At 44.1% G+C, this 17,023-nt stretch overlaps 1 protein-coding gene across 5 annotated transcripts in view; it reads left to right on the forward strand.

Annotated features, from left to right (window-relative positions):
• The first annotated feature begins 3,725 nt into the window (after positions 1 to 3,725).
• LOC135516149 (adenylate cyclase type 4-like) overlaps positions 3,726 to 17,023 on the forward strand; it is a 41,163-nt gene continuing 27,865 nt past the window's right edge. Inside the window, exons 1-13 of one of the 5 annotated variants that reach the window (XM_064940220.1) lie at positions 3,726 to 3,743; positions 3,931 to 3,968; positions 6,611 to 7,696; positions 8,078 to 8,180; positions 8,594 to 8,791; positions 9,134 to 9,295; positions 10,719 to 10,868; positions 11,113 to 11,249; positions 11,940 to 12,051; positions 12,311 to 12,438; positions 12,836 to 12,994; positions 13,317 to 13,476; positions 15,073 to 15,249. In XM_064940220.1, the coding sequence (XP_064796292.1) occupies positions 6,792 to 7,696; positions 8,078 to 8,180; positions 8,594 to 8,791; positions 9,134 to 9,295; positions 10,719 to 10,868; positions 11,113 to 11,249; positions 11,940 to 12,051; positions 12,311 to 12,438; positions 12,836 to 12,994; positions 13,317 to 13,476; positions 15,073 to 15,249 (2,391 nt within the window). In that variant the 5' untranslated portion in view covers positions 3,726 to 3,743; positions 3,931 to 3,968; positions 6,611 to 6,791. Of the gene's footprint in view, positions 3,744 to 3,930; positions 3,969 to 4,851; positions 5,100 to 6,610; positions 7,697 to 8,077; positions 8,181 to 8,593; positions 8,792 to 9,133; positions 9,296 to 10,718; positions 10,869 to 11,112; positions 11,250 to 11,939; positions 12,052 to 12,310; positions 12,439 to 12,835; positions 12,995 to 13,316; positions 13,477 to 15,072; positions 15,250 to 17,023 lie in introns of those variants that run through there. The other 4 variants (XM_064940224.1, XM_064940222.1, XM_064940221.1 and 1 more) reach the window with 4 other exon arrangements.

A 17,023-nucleotide genomic window follows, 5' to 3' on the forward strand; every position in this document is an offset into this window, starting at 1 on the left:
TCCCTTTGGAGAAGAATGGTGGTGGCAGCATCATGCTATGGGGATGTTTTCGGTGGCAGCAGCGTTAAGGTATGAACTGTTTCGGTGGTTCTCTTTGTTGTTTTGCTATTCAGTGTTCAGTTGAACTAATAAAAGTATGAACACGTACCACGCTGCGCTTTGGTCCTCTCCTTCCAACAGCCGTGACAGAACTACCCACCACGAACGGACCAAGCAGCGTGGTGAGGAGCAGCAGCGTTATCTGGAGAAATGGCCATGGGAGAAGACACTGGAAGGCAAGGGACCCTGGGCACAGGCTGGGGAGTATCGCCGTCCATCGGAGGAATTGGAGGCAACAAAGGCTGAGCAGCAACACTACGAGGAGTTGGTACAGCGGCACAAGCACGAGAGGCAGCCCCCCAAAAAATGTTTTGGGGGGAGGCACACGGGGAGTGTGGCGGAGTCAGGTTGGAGACATGAGTCTGCTCCCCGTGCTTACCGGGACGAGCAGGTGACAGGTCAGGCCCCGTGCTATGGGGTGATGCGCACTGTGTCTCGGTCGAGTATTCAGGAGCCGCCCGTCAGTCCGGATCTGCCAGAGTCCCCCTTCTGTCCGGAGCTGCCAGAGCCGCCGTCAGTCCGGAGGCGCCAGAGCCGCCCCTCAGTCCGGAGGCGCCAGAGCCGCCCCTCAGTCCGGCGGCGTCAGAGCCGCCCGTCAGTCCGGCGGCGCCAGGGCCGCCCATCAGTCTGGCAGCGCCGGAGCCGCCCGTCAATCTGGAGCCGCCAGAGTCACCCTCTCAGATTGAGAACCATACTTGGGTAGCTCTTGCCCACATGGGTTTTGTGTGTAGTTGCTTTCTGTTTTTGTGTCTGCACCAGACAGAACTGTTTCGGTTGTTCTCTTTGTTGTTTTGCTATTCAGTGTTCAGTTGAACTAATAAAAGTATGAACATGTACGACGCTGCGCTTTGGTCCTCTCCTTCCAACAGCCGTGACACCACCTCTGACACCACCTCAACAAGACCAATGCGTTTGTCAGCAATCCTGGTCTAAATGTTCTGATAGTACAAACACTGAGCTGTAAATACACTAAAGACTAACATTTTCCTAACATTATATCAGATAGAGAAGTATTTTTCAAGCTTTCAATTGTGCTTGCTGCTATGGTGCTCTCAATGCAGTGTGATGTAAGCAAAAAACATTTTACGGGTAACATTCAACTAGCGTACCTGAACATATAAATGTTCTTAGCAAACAAATGTGAAAATAATTGTCAATGGACAATTCTGCCAGATACATTTTCTTACCTTAAAATCTCAAATAAGGATTTAAAAACAAAAACAAAACCAGATCTTATGTTTCTCCTTAGGCAAAAAGTTAAGAATACATTTGATTCTTGAAAATACAGTTATTGGAGATGTTATTAATTCCAACATAGCTAAACCCCTGTCTTAAACTCAGAGCAGTGAGAGAAAAAGCTCTTGAAAACAATTGAACATGTTTAATTCACATGAAAGTTTCAGAATTGATTATTGTAAACCCAAGAACATGTTTTAAAACAGTAATCTCAGTACGAAGTAGGCTAACATGATTGCCATTGTTAGCTAGATAGCTAGCTATATTGGTTGCCTAGCAACAAACATCTTAAGAAGATTGGCAAGAAGATTGTTGGGGGTTACCCTGGGGGTCGTATGCGGGGCCATACCAATGCCATGATTTCTGTATATATGTGATAACCTTTGTATGCTTGCAATGCGCAATGATGGAAAAGTACTGGGTAATGGAGATGTACTGCTTTAGTTCTCAGGCTGAGAACTGCCTGCACCTGCTGATAGTCATGCAGCCTCAAGGCCGAGATGTTCCCAAAAGTAGCAAAGCGCCTGACACTACACAGGTGTGGTTGATGGCTTACCGTAAGTAGAGTGAGAAACCACAGTCTAGACATGTTTTTCTCATCTTAGATACTTTGTATCTAATCCAATGCAACAATTTTAAGCTATGATTGATGGTAGGTTGTCCACACCAACTAAACTCAGCGAAAAAAGAAACAACCCTTTTTCAGGACCCTGTCTTTCAAAGATAATTCGTAGAAATCCCCAAAACTTCACAGATCTTCATTGTAAAGGGTTTTTAACACTGTTTCTCATGCTTGTTCAATGAACCATAAACAATTAATGAACATGTACCTGTGGAACGGTCGTTAAGACTATCAGCTTTCACAGTTATGAAAACACGAAAGAGGCCACTAAAGAGGCCTTTCTACTGACTCTGAAAAACACCAAAAGAAAGATGCCCAGGGTCCCTGCTCATCTGCGTGAACGTGCCTTAGGCATGCTGTAAGGAGGCATGAGGACTGCAGATGTGGCCAGGGCAATAAATTGCAATGTCCGTACTGTGAGACGCCTAAGACAGCGCTACAGGGAGACAGGACGGACAACTGATCGTCCTCGCAGTGGCAGACCACGTGTAACAACAGCTGGACAGGATCGGTACATCTGAACATCACACCTGCGGGACAGGTACAGGATGGCACAACAACTGCCCTAATTACAATCCCTCCATCAGTGCTCAGACTGTCCACAATAGGCTGAGAGAGGCTGGACTGAGGGCTTGTAGGGCTGTTGTAAGGCAGGTCCTCACCAGACATCACCGGCAACAACGGCGCCTATGGGCACAAACCCACCGTTGCTGGACCAGACAGGACTGGCAAAAAGTGCTCTTCACTGACGAGTCGCGGTTTTGTCTCACCGGGGGTGATGGTCGGATTCGCGTTTATCATCGAAGGAATGAGCGTTACACCGAGGCCTGTACTCTGGAGCAGGATCGATTTGGAGATGGAGGGTCCGTCATGGTCTGGGGCGGTGTGTCACAGCATCGTCGGACTGAGCTTGTTGTCATTGTCACTATTGTCCCCAGCACTATTGTAATGATCAGGATCAGGACAGAAAGGTCAGAACTGGGAAGATTAGAAAAAGACAAGAACTAGAGCACAGGGAACACACTAGTAGGACTTGATGGGACAAAACGAACTGGCAACAGACAACGCAGGTATAAATACACAAGGTAATGGGAGACACCTGGTGGGGATTGGAGGCAATCACAAGACAGGTGAAAGATCTTTTTTTTTAAACTAGGCAGGTAAGTTTAGAACACATTTATATTTTCAATGGCAGCCTAGGAACAGTGGGTTAATTGCCTTTTTCAGTGGTAGAACAACAGATTTTTACATTGTCAGCTCGGGGATTTGATCTAACAACCTTTCGGTTACTTGTCCATCGCTCTCACCACTAGGCTACCTGCCGCCACTTAAAATCATGGTGTGACACAATTAAATGTAAATTTAAGGAGAATTCACCTAACAATACATTTGTTTCTGGCATGCAAGAAAACAAGTCTCTGGGGCATAAATTCTATTCTAGACATTTTATTACGTAGTTCATGATGTCAAACAATCTAAACATCAATGGAATCCATAGCTTATGATATTGCATCCATGATTGAAAGCCCCACTCTGTATTTCCAACCATAATTTCAAGTCTAGGACAAATGAGATTCTAGTCTATTCTAGTCTATTCTAGTCTATTCTGTACATTTCATTATGTACTATAGCTTGTGGTGATCTAGGACTGGTTTGTCAAGTTCGGGCGAGGAAAAAGAGAACCCGCCAACTATTTTAGGAACATTCCTAAAGAATAGGCAACACACACACACACACACACACACACACACACACACACAGAGAGAGAGGAGAGAAAGAGAGCGAGGTGAGGGTATCATGGTTTCTGGCTTTAATAATGTACCGATGTTGAGAAACTGCTGACATATTTATCATGGTGGATTATTTCAAGAGTTATACTTACTTTATACCTTTAGCTATAATTACTATTATTTATGGGTTCAATCTGAATGGAGAATAACCTCATTTCATCTCTTTGTGATTGCATAAGCTAGACAAGAGACCAGATAAGGATCAAGATCAAGATATAGAGGTAACACTTTATAATAACTGTCATGTGTATGACTTTATACATGCAGCTGTTTTTTATATCATATCATATACCGTACTGTAACAGATTTCCATTCAAATGGCCAAAAATAGCTTTTTAGCTATTTCTAAAGCAATAATTTGCTCGGACTGTCTGGGAGGTGAAAACTGACAACTAGCTTTTATTGGCAGATAGGTTTGAAACTCTCTTTGTTATTGGTCTGTTAACCAATTTACTGCGTAATGATGTCACCATGGAAAGCCGAAACTCCTCTCTTCCTTTGCCATCAGTCTCTCCTCTTTCTCCCTTCTTCTCTTCCCTTCCTTTCTCCCTCCTCTCTCCTCTCCCCTTGCCCTCTTATCCCCCCGTTCTCCCCTTCCTCTCTCACGTCTCTCCCCTTGCCCCCCACCCTCTCCCTTCTGTCTCTCTCGTTCATCTATGTTTACCTCAGTGTATTTGCATAGCTGGCGCAGGGACTTTTCATTGTAACACACATGCGCACTTGTCTGTGCACACATAAGTTGTGTCCTAAATGGTAACCTATTCCCTTTATAGTACACTACTTTTGACCAGGGCCAATTTGGGATGCAACCATGCACACACACACTTACTTGCCTAATGCATCACTCTGCAATTTTTTGAACAGTATATCTCATTGAATATCATTTATAAATTCCTCATGTGTTATAGCTCAATTGAATTTGAGAGCAGTTACATTTCCCTAGTGTCATCCCTCAGTTTTATAGCAAACCAAGAGCAGGCTGCTGTTTTGTTGTTGTTCAAATGACATATTGTGGCTTTAAATGATGGATGTGACATTATACAGCTGTGAATGAAATTGATGTTAAAATTATGTTCGAAGTCAAAGGATCATGGTTTCAGTTCAGATGTGTTGATGTATGTTGGGTTTCAAATCAATCGAACAGATAGAAAGAGAAGGAAAGAGCAAAAGGGTAGAGGAGGTGGAGGAGGAAAACAGAAAAAGGTCATAAAAAAGGAGGATAGGAAAATGAGAGATGGACCTGTGAGCGATACAGAGAGCAACAGAGAGGAAGCAGGAGGGAGAGAGAAAAAGAGAGGGGGAGAGCAAGCAACAGTCAGCCAGACTAACATAAAACAACTTGAAATACAAAGGTAGGTTACTGGTTTCGACTTTCACTTTTTGTTTTGTTACTGGTAGCTGTGATTTTTGTATCACAGTAATTCAACCGTGTGCTATCTTCCTACACTCTTAGAAAAAAGGGTTCCAAAAGGGTTCTTCGGCTGTCCCCGTAGGAGAACCTTGGAATGTGTTCCTCTGTGAAAAGGGTTCTTCATGGAACCTTAACGGGTTCTACCTGGAACAAAAAGGGGTTATTCAAAGGGATCTCCTATGGGGACAGCCGAAGAACCATTTTAGGTTCTAGATAGCAGCTTTTTTTCTAAGAATTTGGTGTAGCCTAGTGTCACAACACTAATAACTGAGACTAGGATATTCAGATAAAGGATCTTAATTTGAGCCAGTTTGCAACAGCAGGAAAAATAATCCTGCAGCAACAGGAAATGTGAATTATGTGATGCGATGTGATTCTAATTAATGAGCATTTTTTGTAGGGGTTGATGTATCTTTCATAAATTCAGTGTGATCAAATTAAGATCCTTCATCTGTACCCATTTGTAAACAGTTATGTAGGCCTAAATATGATTTGAAATGTGGAAATGCAGTTTTATTAATTTGTGATACATATAATTTGAAATGCAGTTGAATATAGTTTTTGTTCATTTGTTTAGAATTCTCCTCATTCATATATTGCTCTTTGAGATAGAGAGAGAGAAAGAAGACATGAATGAGTGTCATGATAATTGCTAGGGGTGCGTCACTATCATGTCACAGACCAACAGGGAGGAGGACAGGGAGCGTCAGAACAGACATGGATTCAAATACTATTTGAAATCTTTCACATACTTCAAGCATTTGCTCTAGCCTGCCTAGAGTGCAAGATGGGTGGGGTTTACAGATTTGGGACTAGTCTATTGGTTCAATACAGCCGGCAAGGTCAATCAAGCACGATTTAAAATGCTACTTGAACCCAGGTCTGCATTAGTGGAGTCATCAGTGGGTGAAGCAGGGTGGAGTTGCCCCTAAACACTGATCTTGGGTCAGTTTTGCATTTCTGTACCTTATGAAAACTTCACCCCTGTCATCAGAGTGAATGAGGAAACACCTTCATCTAGCAGAACTAGTTTAACACAATAGGGAAATGACTGACTGGGAAGCATGTAATCTCCCTGGCATTAAAAACCTGACTGACAGCAGTCAACCAAACAGCCTCATTTATTACTTGATTGAAGAAGAGAAAGGCTGTGTTTAGGACAGTAGTGTTTATGTCCTGGTTTAGCATAAGGGGTTAGTCTAACATTTAAAACAATGTACGCTTTCCAGTACAATTCTTTATTGGGAGAAGAGAAAGGATTGTATTCAGGAAAGTGGTGGTTAGCATTATGGCTTGGTTAGCATAAATAACAAGTGGTTAGCTTTAGCATATGTGTGTAGCATAAGTGGTAATATAATTATGGTCTGGTTAGCAGTAGTGGTTAGCATGACTTAACACTGAGGATTATGTGTGGGTTTTGGAGTTACTTTTCATCTTTATCCGTTTTGACAGTGAAACAATCCTCCACTTCCACATGGACTTACAGTCATCCAAGGAAGACAACATTGTGGTTGTAGCATGTCTTAGAACTATCCAGGGGACCTGAAGGGACTATACAGTGACTTTGTCTTTTGTTTGTCCTTCAGTCGCCTTTCCCTGACAACAAGGACATAGAGATAAGCACCAAAGTACCATGCAGGACGACCCTGAGGGATACTTGGTGATTGGGGGAAACAGAACGGGAGACATCCACAGGACTGGTAGTGGGTTTGCTGGTGGGGGAGATGGGGGATGTATGGGAGACAGGGGAGATGGGCAAGACACAAGCATGGAGCTGAAGGATTTGACCAGCAGCACAACAGACAATGAACATCCGATTGCAGAAGAAGATGAGGACGGTGACATCATAACGCAAACGAATGACATCACAGCAAAAATGAATGACATCAGGACTCAATATGATGACTTCGGAGATGAGGTCAACGGTGATTCCGAGAGCCAATCAGCGCACAGTGAGCCTCGGGTCTACATAGAGGTGGGTGTGGCTAAGGTGGAGCTAGTCTCGGGACCACTCAAGGCCCAATCGTCTTTCCAAGAATCTCCGGAGTTCCCGTCCACTGCGAGCACAGGTAACCATGGCACTGACATTAAAACAGACACTTTGATGAATGACAGCACAAAATCCAGCAATGACTCTGATAATGACAGCGCTAAAACGACCACAGACACTTATGACAACTTAGATGATAGCGGCAACAGGGAAGATTCTTCGGACAAAAAGAGTACTGATGCCTTTAAATTAAAAACAAACCCACACAATCACAACTCTGATCTGGCCATGATGGACTCCACAACAGCCCTCTGCAGACGTAACCACGACAACTACACAACCCCCGACATCCCGTCCGACGACACTTCCACCTCCAGATCGGAAACTTCAGTCCCTCTCAACCAATCGGCCCCGGCGCCCGACACCACATGGGACGACACCCCGAACGTCAGGGAGGGGGGTGAAGGCGACGGTAGACCGCCCTCACAGAGGAGTGTAGCTGAGGGGGTGTGCTGCTGCTACAGAGCAGTACACAAGGCCTTCATAAGGTCTGTATGATTTTTACCTTTTAAAACTGTATTTTTATTATTTTTTATTTATTTTGTAGGTATTTTTTACACTTTATTTTATTCAAACAGCAAGAAATCAAGGAGGGAGATGGACAAGTGGGAGAAACAGTGGACACAGGGATTGAACCCCTGTCTCTGGTGGAGAGTAGTACATATGACATATGCCGTGGAATGTTACCACGACACCACGGCTCTGCACTAAACATGTGTTTTAAATGTGTACTGTTTGTTGCATAATTCCAGTGTGTGCTTATTCTTCACATTTGTCGAAACTGTCAATTGCATCAAATCATTTCGCCTTCGATGCCATTGATACCAATGTTATGTTGCCTTTATTTAAATAAACCCTTCTCTCATAAGGTGCCTAGAGGAGACACCAGCCATGCTCCCTGGACTGCTGCTGGCCATGGGCTTCTGTGTGGCTATCATCATCCTTATACCAACTACCGGAAGGCTGAAAGAGGTGGGGGGGGGGTGTAGGGGATAGAGGGGGAGATGGAGGGGTAGGGGGGAGGTAAAGGGGAGGTAGAGGGGAAGGAGTATGGACTCTGGGGCTATAATCAATCTCATCCCAGCCACACGCAGGGTGAGAGAGCTGGGGGGAAGGAGGATGTGTGGAGGGTGTACTGTAGCCAGGGGTAAGAGCTAGGAGGATGAGGAGGTAAATTAAGGGTTGAGGTGCTGTATTGGATTCTAGATATATTCATTGAATGAACAAACTATTAGCCATTTTCAACCTTCTCAATTTTCCCTTCTCCCTTCTCTTCCCCCTCCCCCCTTCTATCTCTCTCCCTGTCGCTCTCCCTCTCCAGAGTATCAGTGTGATGTATGTTGTGGTGTTTAACTCCCTCTCGCTCTCTCTCTCCCGCTCTCCAGAACATCAGTGTCCATGTAGGGGCCCTGTCCGTGGTCTGTGTGGTGCTGTGTTTGAGCACAGCCCTGCTGGTGGCCCTGCCCTGGCTGGCCGTGGTGAGGCGGTGTGGAGGAGCGCTGTCACTTTGCCTCTGGGGGGCCCTGTATGTCACAGCTATAGTCTTCACCTTCACCGGAGGGCCTGTCACCGCATGGGAACAGGTCAGACAGGAGAAGGGGCCGGGTTGAGGGAAGGGTTGGAAGGGTAGGGGGTGGGGTGAGGAGCAGGTCAAAGATAGGGGTGTGGGGGGGAATGAATGAGGGGGGAGGAGCAGGTCAAGGCCTGTATTCACAAAGCGTCTTAGTGTGCGTGTGCTGATCTCAGATCAGGTACTCCCTGTCCATGTAATCGTACTGATTATAATCTAAAAGGGAAAACTGATCCTCTGGTTCGAGGTCTTGTGTATTAAATGTATCTTAATATGAATTATATTTCTGTCCATGTGGTTTATCAAACTTTCTTTCACTGTCTCTCTCACTTTCCCTCCCTTCCTCCCTGTATAGGTAGCATTCTTCCTCTTCCTGTCTCTGTGTGTGTACACGGTGTTGCCCCTGTCCCTAGCCTGGGCTCTGATGGTGGGCATAGGGACCAGTGTGTCACACATCATCATCATCAGTGTCTACGTTCCCGTCACCAGGCCTGACACACCAAACCTGGCAGTGCAGGTAAAAGAAACACAGTAGCACACACACACACACACACACACACACACACATAGACATAGATAGAAACACCCACATAGACATAGATAGACACACGTAGACATACACTACCGTGTTTGGGTTCACTTAGAAATGACCTTGTTACTGAAAGAAAAGCACATTTGTTGACCATTAAAATAACATCAAATTGATCAGAAATACAGTGCATTCATGGTTAATGCTGTAAATGACTATCGTAGCTGGAAACGGCTGATTTTTAATGTAATATCTATATAGGCGTACAGAGGCCCATTATCAGCAACCATCACTCCTGTGTTCCAATGGCACGTTGTGTTAGCTAATCCAAGTTTATCATTTTATAAGGCTAATTGATCATTAGAAAACCCTTTTGCAATTATGTAAGCACAGCTGAAAACTGTTGTCCTGATTAAAGAAGCAATAAAACTGGCCTTCTTTAGACGAGTTGAGTATGTGGAGCATCAGCTTTTGTGGGTTCAATTACAGGCTCAAAATGGCCAGAAACAAATAACTTTCTTCTGAAACTCATCAGTCTATTCTTGTTCTGAGAAGTGAAGGCTATTTCATGCAAGAAATTGTCAATGGACAAAAAATGTGCTTTTCTTTAAAAAACAAGGACATTTCTAAGTGACCCCAAACTTTTGAACTGTAGTAGTGATAGACACACACATAGACATAGATAGACACAGACACCCTATTCACACTATTGTGCCAACGCAAATCAGATATTTTCTTTATATATTGTCATTGTGGATTTGGTTCTGGCAACTTTAAGGGTTGTGTACCCATGAAGTCCAGCACAGTAGAGCTTGGTTTGTCTCAGCTCGGTGCCATAGTATGAAAGAAACACCCACACTAAATGTGCTGCAAATGGAAAGGTCACAGGCAAACTCTTGCAAATGAGCTGCAGAGAACGAAAGAATGAGTGACAGTAAGCACACAGACACACTCACACACACACATTTGCATCATCTGATAGCATCCCAATTCCAATTCGCCAGGACACTGTGTACGCTAGCACAGTCCACAACACACTGTTTCCTATATTGTTTGTGTGTCTAAGTTCAGCTTGGTGCGACATGGCGATTCTGTTGTTTTACTGAACAATGATAAGTAAGAACCACACCTGAAATGCTGCTCTGCCCTTTCTCCCTTTGTTGCCCCCACCCCTCTATCTCTCTCTCCTTATCCTCTCTCCCTGTCGACCTGCCCGCTCTGTCTTTCTCACTCTGCCTCCCTCCATTTCCTACTCTCTCATCTACTCACCCCCCCTTTCCCTCCCTCTCGCCACTCCCTCATTGCAAATAAGAATTTGATCTTAATTGACTTGCCTGGTTAAATGTTGTTTTTTTTATATATAAAAACGTCTCTCTCTCTCCCCCTCCTCCCCGCCCTCCCTCCCTGACAGCTGGTGGCCAATGCTGTGTTGTTTTTGTGTGTGAACTGTGTGGGAGTGTTTCACCTGTGGCTGACTGAGCATGCCCACAGGAAGTCCAGTAAGAAGAAAGAGAGGTTCAGCGCCATGCGCTCCCAGAGGGACATGCAAAAACACCAGCAGGTAGCTGAATCAATTAAACTTGTTCAGTTCAATTCGGTTCAGTTCAACTCAACTCAAATTCTATAGTCCTATTAATCAATCCCCTTAGAGCCCATCAAAGGGCATCCTCTTCCAAGAGAGCTTTCAGTCATAGATGCCCATCTTTATGACCTGCATGCAAACAGTCTGCTACTGTAAGTCAATAGTTTGATAATTTAATCAATGAACACACAAACCCTCCTCATGCCCCTCCCCTTGACAACAGGAGCACCTCCTCCTGTCCGTGTTGCCACGATATATCGCCATGGAGCTGAAGACGGAGATCATCAAACGACTGTCGGAGAATAAAGAGAAAGGACAGAACTTTCACAGTCTGTACATCCGGCAACACAAAGATGTCAGGTGAGGAAATGTGCGCTTATACACACAATACATAACATGACTGTTAAATAGCCATCACTAGCTGGCTTCCACCCAGTTATGCAACCCTGCACCTTAGAGGCTGCTGCTCTAAATATATGTACACTTGGATTAAATGGCCAGTTTAAGAATTGAACACTAGTCACTTTAGTAATGTTTAAATATTGTTGACATATTGCTTTACTCATCTCATATGTATATAATGTCTTCTATTCTACTGTATTTTAGTCAATGCCACTCCGACATTGCTCAATCTAATATTTATATATTTCTTAATTTCATTCTTTTACTTTTAGATTTGTGTGTATCGTTGTGAATTGTTAGATACTACTGCATTGTTGGAGCTAGGAACACAAGCATTTCGCTACATCTGCAATAACATCTGCTAAATATGTGTATGTGACCAATAAGATTTGATTTAATGTGATGAATATAACCTTGTCTGAGACCTGGGCCAGGATTCATAAAGTGTCTCAGAGTAAGAATGCTGATCTAGGAACAGTTGTGTCTTTTGTAATCATAATAAACAAGATTACACGGAAAGAGGGGGCCTGATCCAAGAGCCTGAGGACTTTTGTTAACATCCAGGTTTTATCTGTGAGGGCTAAAGCAGACCTAGTCCAGGGTTTATACCTGGTCACTACCATCCCTGTTGTGTCCTTCACTCTCTAGTATTCTATATGCTGACATTGTGGGGTTTACTAAGCTGGCCAGTACCTGTTCTCCTGAGGAGCTGGTGGGAGTCCTCAATAAGCTCTTCGGCAGGTTCGATGACATTGCCAAGGTGAGAGCTTCCCTTAACCAATCAGTCACTCACATTTCCCCTCACCTTGCCCTGGGCTGGATGTATAGGTATAGGTATGTTTTGGCTAGCTAGAGATTCTCTCAACACAATATCTCAACTACAGGTCAATGGATCCTTATGATGTAGTGCAAATTTACTGAGACAACTTGACTATTATTGTCTCTCTTGCTCTCTCGCTCTCTCCTCCCTCCTCTCTCCCTATACCCATCCACCCTTCTCCCCCTCTCTCTCTCTCCAGAAGAACGAGTGTTTGCGTATAAAGATCCTGGGTGATTGTTACTATTGTGTGTCGGGTCTGCCAGACCCCATCCCAGCCCACGCCCGGAACTGTGTTCAGATGGGACTCAACATGTGCACGGCTATCAAGTCAGTCTGCCAATCAATTCATCAATAATTCAATCACTGCTCTCCATCACCACTCATATATAATTCTCCCCTTCATCTGTATTTAACTGTCATTCAACATGTGTCAATCAACTCCATGTGTATCACCTCTGAGAATCACTTTAGTGAATTGCTTATACAGATCATTATATGAAGTTATTTAATTTTATGATAACATGCAAATATTTAAATGATTAATCTCAATCACATGTGCTTATCTACTTTATTAAATTTAGACATATTTCTGACGTATCACCTTGTGATGCTGCCATAAATATGATTTAATGCAAAAAAATAGTTGAACACAATCTGTATGACATTGGTTTGAGGTCCTGGCTGATTGTTATAACCATGGTTATAACCATGTCATGTCCTGTAGTAAACTACGGGAGGCTACTGGTGTGGAGATTAGTATGAGAGTGGGTGTGCACTCCGGCAACGTTCTCTGTGGCGTGATTGGTCTACAGAAGTGGCAGTACGACGTCTGGTCACATGACGTGACTCTGGCCAACCATATGGAGTCTGGGGGCATGCCAGGGTAAGGAACCAGGAAATGCATTTGCTTGTGTTATAATCTGTGTTATAAACTGTTATAAATGTGTAATAAGATGACATACATGTGTTATAAACTATTGTAAATGTGTAATAGACGCGTTATACATGTGTTATTATGTTTGTGTGTGATATCTTTGCGCAAATATACTTTCTGCAAGTGTGTGTTCAGGAAGCAATGCACAATTTAACAGATCATTCAGATAGAAACACCTTACGTAAAACAAATATGATTGTTTGCCATACAGAATAAAGAATTGTGCCAGTTCTAATCATTACATTTCTATTTGCAATGTTACCCACCCAAGGCGTGTCCACATCACAGAGGAGACACTGGGACACTTAGCTGGGGTGTACCAAATGGAGGACACTGACGGGGGAAGCCGGGATGCTCTGCTAAAGGGGAGGAAAACCTACCTGGTGATCGACCCCCATAAGGAAGACACCACCTCTAAGAGGAAGGAAAAGGTGTGTGCAATGTGCATGTTTTAGAAAGTCTGTCCTTGTATCTGTGTGTGTGTGTGTGTATGTACGCATTTAAATTCTCTTAGATGCCTGCACCTGTACAAAAATGATGTGTGTGTACATGTTTCAGCATGTGTGTGTGTGTGTGCATGCATCACTGATGTGTGTGCGTGGCTGTGTGTGTGTGTTTGTGTGTGCGTGCATCCCTGACGTTTGTGTGTGTGTGTGTGTGCAGTGTGATTAAATCATTAAGACACACACATGACTGGAGGGAGCCAGAGATCAAGCCTAACCAGCAGAAAAAATACCTTTTTTCCGACTCTCTTCCTCCTGTTGCTGCGGGGCTTCGCGGATTCTACTGTTATGTTCCTAATAGGCTACACCAGGGGTCGGCAACCTTTTCCATTTGGAGTGGCAATTTATCTTACCATTTCTACCAGTCTGTGTGCCAGTTATGATTTTTATATGCACATTTTCATGGAACAGTTACATTTAATTTATAACAAAGTCTTCATATATCAAAATCTAAATTCTGAAAGTAACTTCTATTGCCATTTCCAACTATGTAAAATAGTCTACATAAAGCCAACAAATAAAAACATTGCCACCTGCAGGTAGAAAATATCCTGATAAAAATAAATATCCTATAAATCAAATTGTCTCAGCCTGGCCTGCCTGCAAGGAACTTGAAACGTTGTATCAACAACTAACTGAGGTTGAAGCTGTGCTAGCAAACTTGCAACGTTGTATTAAATATTCTGGGCTCTCAGAGTTTCCGCTCCAGTGAGCTCCAGAAAGACAGTTAGGCCTATTTTATGAGGTTTCCACCGGATCAGAGCATTACACTTCTCTCCCCATTTCACTCTATCGAAAGAGAGCTGGAAAGATGTTTCAAATAGGCTACATTGAGGAACTATTGTCACTCTCAACAATGGATGTAAAAACAGACTTGCTGTTTGAGGTGAAGAAAAAATAAATTTGAGAAGTTCCACAGTGGTGGTGAGATAAGCCAATCAGAAATACTATCAGATCCCCAAATGGGCACATTTATAGGCCTACATTTGTGCGCAGGCCAGGTAGCCTAGCCTATAATCAGGTGTGTGTCCTTACTCGACATTGACAGGAGGGCTACAAACAAACGACAATGAACAAATTGTCAATTCCGAAATGGATGAATTAAACAAAAACTTGTTCCTCACAAGTGTAGCCTAAAGGTTGTGCAGGCCGCAAACAACGTGTCCACTCCGAAAATGAGAACGGTAAAACACTGTAATAATAATATACTGAATGTATTAACATAAATTACCATAACCAAAAAAACAAAAAATTATGAGAATTAACAGTAAATATACTACAGGTGATACTGGTGTGCCATCCCCACGGCCTCCACTGAGACAGGCGTCCACTGAGACAGGAGTGAATCAGACTGTTGCCTCGTGCCAAAAAGAAAAGATATACTATATATATTTTTAGACTGTTCGGCTAAATAACATTTCTGTCGACGAACAGCAGCGTATCAACCAAACAATCAACCAGTCAACTAAATGGGGTCAGCCCTAGTGTACATGCCTGCATCCCTGATGTTTGCATGTGTTCCAGACAAACATCCTGACGGTCAGTGGTCATAAGCAGCGAGCCTCAGTGAGGATGTCTCAGTACCTGCAGTCCTGGCAGACCATCTGTCCATTCTCTGACCTCAGCAACCCTGAGGCCACACCCACCCAGCTGCCAATCAACCCGACCTGCGCCAGCACGAATCAATCACAGCCATCTGCAGTGAGTAATGTACCTGTTGAACCCGCCTACCTTCTCTGTTCTCACTCAGACACGTATACACACGCACTCAACGCTGATCCACACTTATGCCATTCACACAGAATCATGCCAACGTGCATGACAAACTTTCACAAACACACACCCCACCCACTCATATTCCTAAGTAAGTCACATACCAGGGACATAAGGCACCAAATGGAAGTAAACTCACCTGGACTTGTCCAACAAGAAACACTCATTTTAAAACGTTTACCATTGTGTGCCCTAATGAACATGACCCTGTTAGTCCCTTCTACCTTCTCCTATTACACACACATGCATGACATACTTTCACAAATACAGACACTCTAAATCTTTCTCCCACTCGTTCTTATGCCTTTCATGAACATATTGCCTTTGCAATCCTAACAATGTTCACAAAAGTATTTTTTCTCTCTTTTTTCACTTCTGTCAATCTTTAAATATTGGCAGAGTTTAATCGTATATATTCAGAGTGAACTCGAACATTGTGTGTGTGTGTGTGTTACAATCAGAGGAAAAAAAACTCTAGACCACCTTTACGAAACACACAGAGACGCGTACACAGCTCTCCCTCGCCCTCCATTTGGAAAATCTGACCATAACCGTATCCTCCTGAATCCTGCTTACACGAAAAAACTAAAGCAGGAAGTAGCAGTTATTCGCACAATACGGAAGTGATCCGATGATGCAGATGCTAAGCTACAGGACTGGTTTGCTAGCACACACTGGAATATGTTCCGGGATTCTTCCGATGGCATTGGGGAGTACACCACATCAGCCACTGGCTTCATCAATAAGTGCATTGATGATGTCGTCCCCACATTGACCGTACGAACGTACCCCAACCAGAAGCCATGGATTACAGGCAACATCTGCACTGAGCTAAAGGGTAGAGCTGCCGTCTTCAAGGAGCGGGACTCTAACCCTTACGCTTATAAGAAATGCCCTCCGGCTATGCCCTCCGACGAACCATCAAACAGGCAAGGCGTCAATACAGGACTAAGATTGAATCTTACATCACCGGCTTTGACACTTGTCAGTTGTGGCAGGGCTTGCAAACTATTACGGACTGCAAAGGAAAGCACAGCCGCGAGCTGCCCAGTGACACGAGCCTACCAGACGAGCTCAATGACTTCTATGCTCACTTCGAGGGAAGCAACACTGAAGTATGCATGAGAGCACCAGGTGTTCTGGACGACTGTGAGATCACGCTCTCCGTAGCCGATGTGAGTAAGACCTTTAAACAGGTCAACATTCACAAGGCCGCAGGGCCAGATCGATTACCAAGACGTGTACTGCGAGCATGCGCTGACCAACTGGCAAGTGTCTTCACTGACATTTTCAACCTTTCCCTGACCGAGTCTGTAATACCAACATCTTTCAAGCAGACCAGCATAGTCCCTGTGCCCAAGAACACCAAAGTTACCCGCTGAAATGACTACCGACCTGTAGCACTCATGTATGTAGCCATGAAGTGCTTTGAAAGGCTGGTTATGGCTCACGTCAACAACATTCCCAGAAACGCTAGACCCACTCCAATTTGCATAGCTCCCCAACAGATCCACAGTTGACGCAATCTCTATTGCACCCCACACTGCCCTTTCCCAATTGGACAAAAGGAACACCTACGGGAGAATGCTATTCATTGTCTACAGCTCAGCGTTCAACACCATAGTGCCCACAAAGCTCATCACTAAGCTAAGGATCCTGGGGCTCCCTGTTCACCCATGACTGCATGGCCAAGCATGACCAT

This window comes from Oncorhynchus masou, chromosome 27, assembly GCF_036934945.1.
Source record: "Oncorhynchus masou masou isolate Uvic2021 chromosome 27, UVic_Omas_1.1, whole genome shotgun sequence".
Lineage (NCBI taxonomy): Eukaryota > Metazoa > Chordata > Actinopteri > Salmoniformes > Salmonidae > Oncorhynchus > Oncorhynchus masou.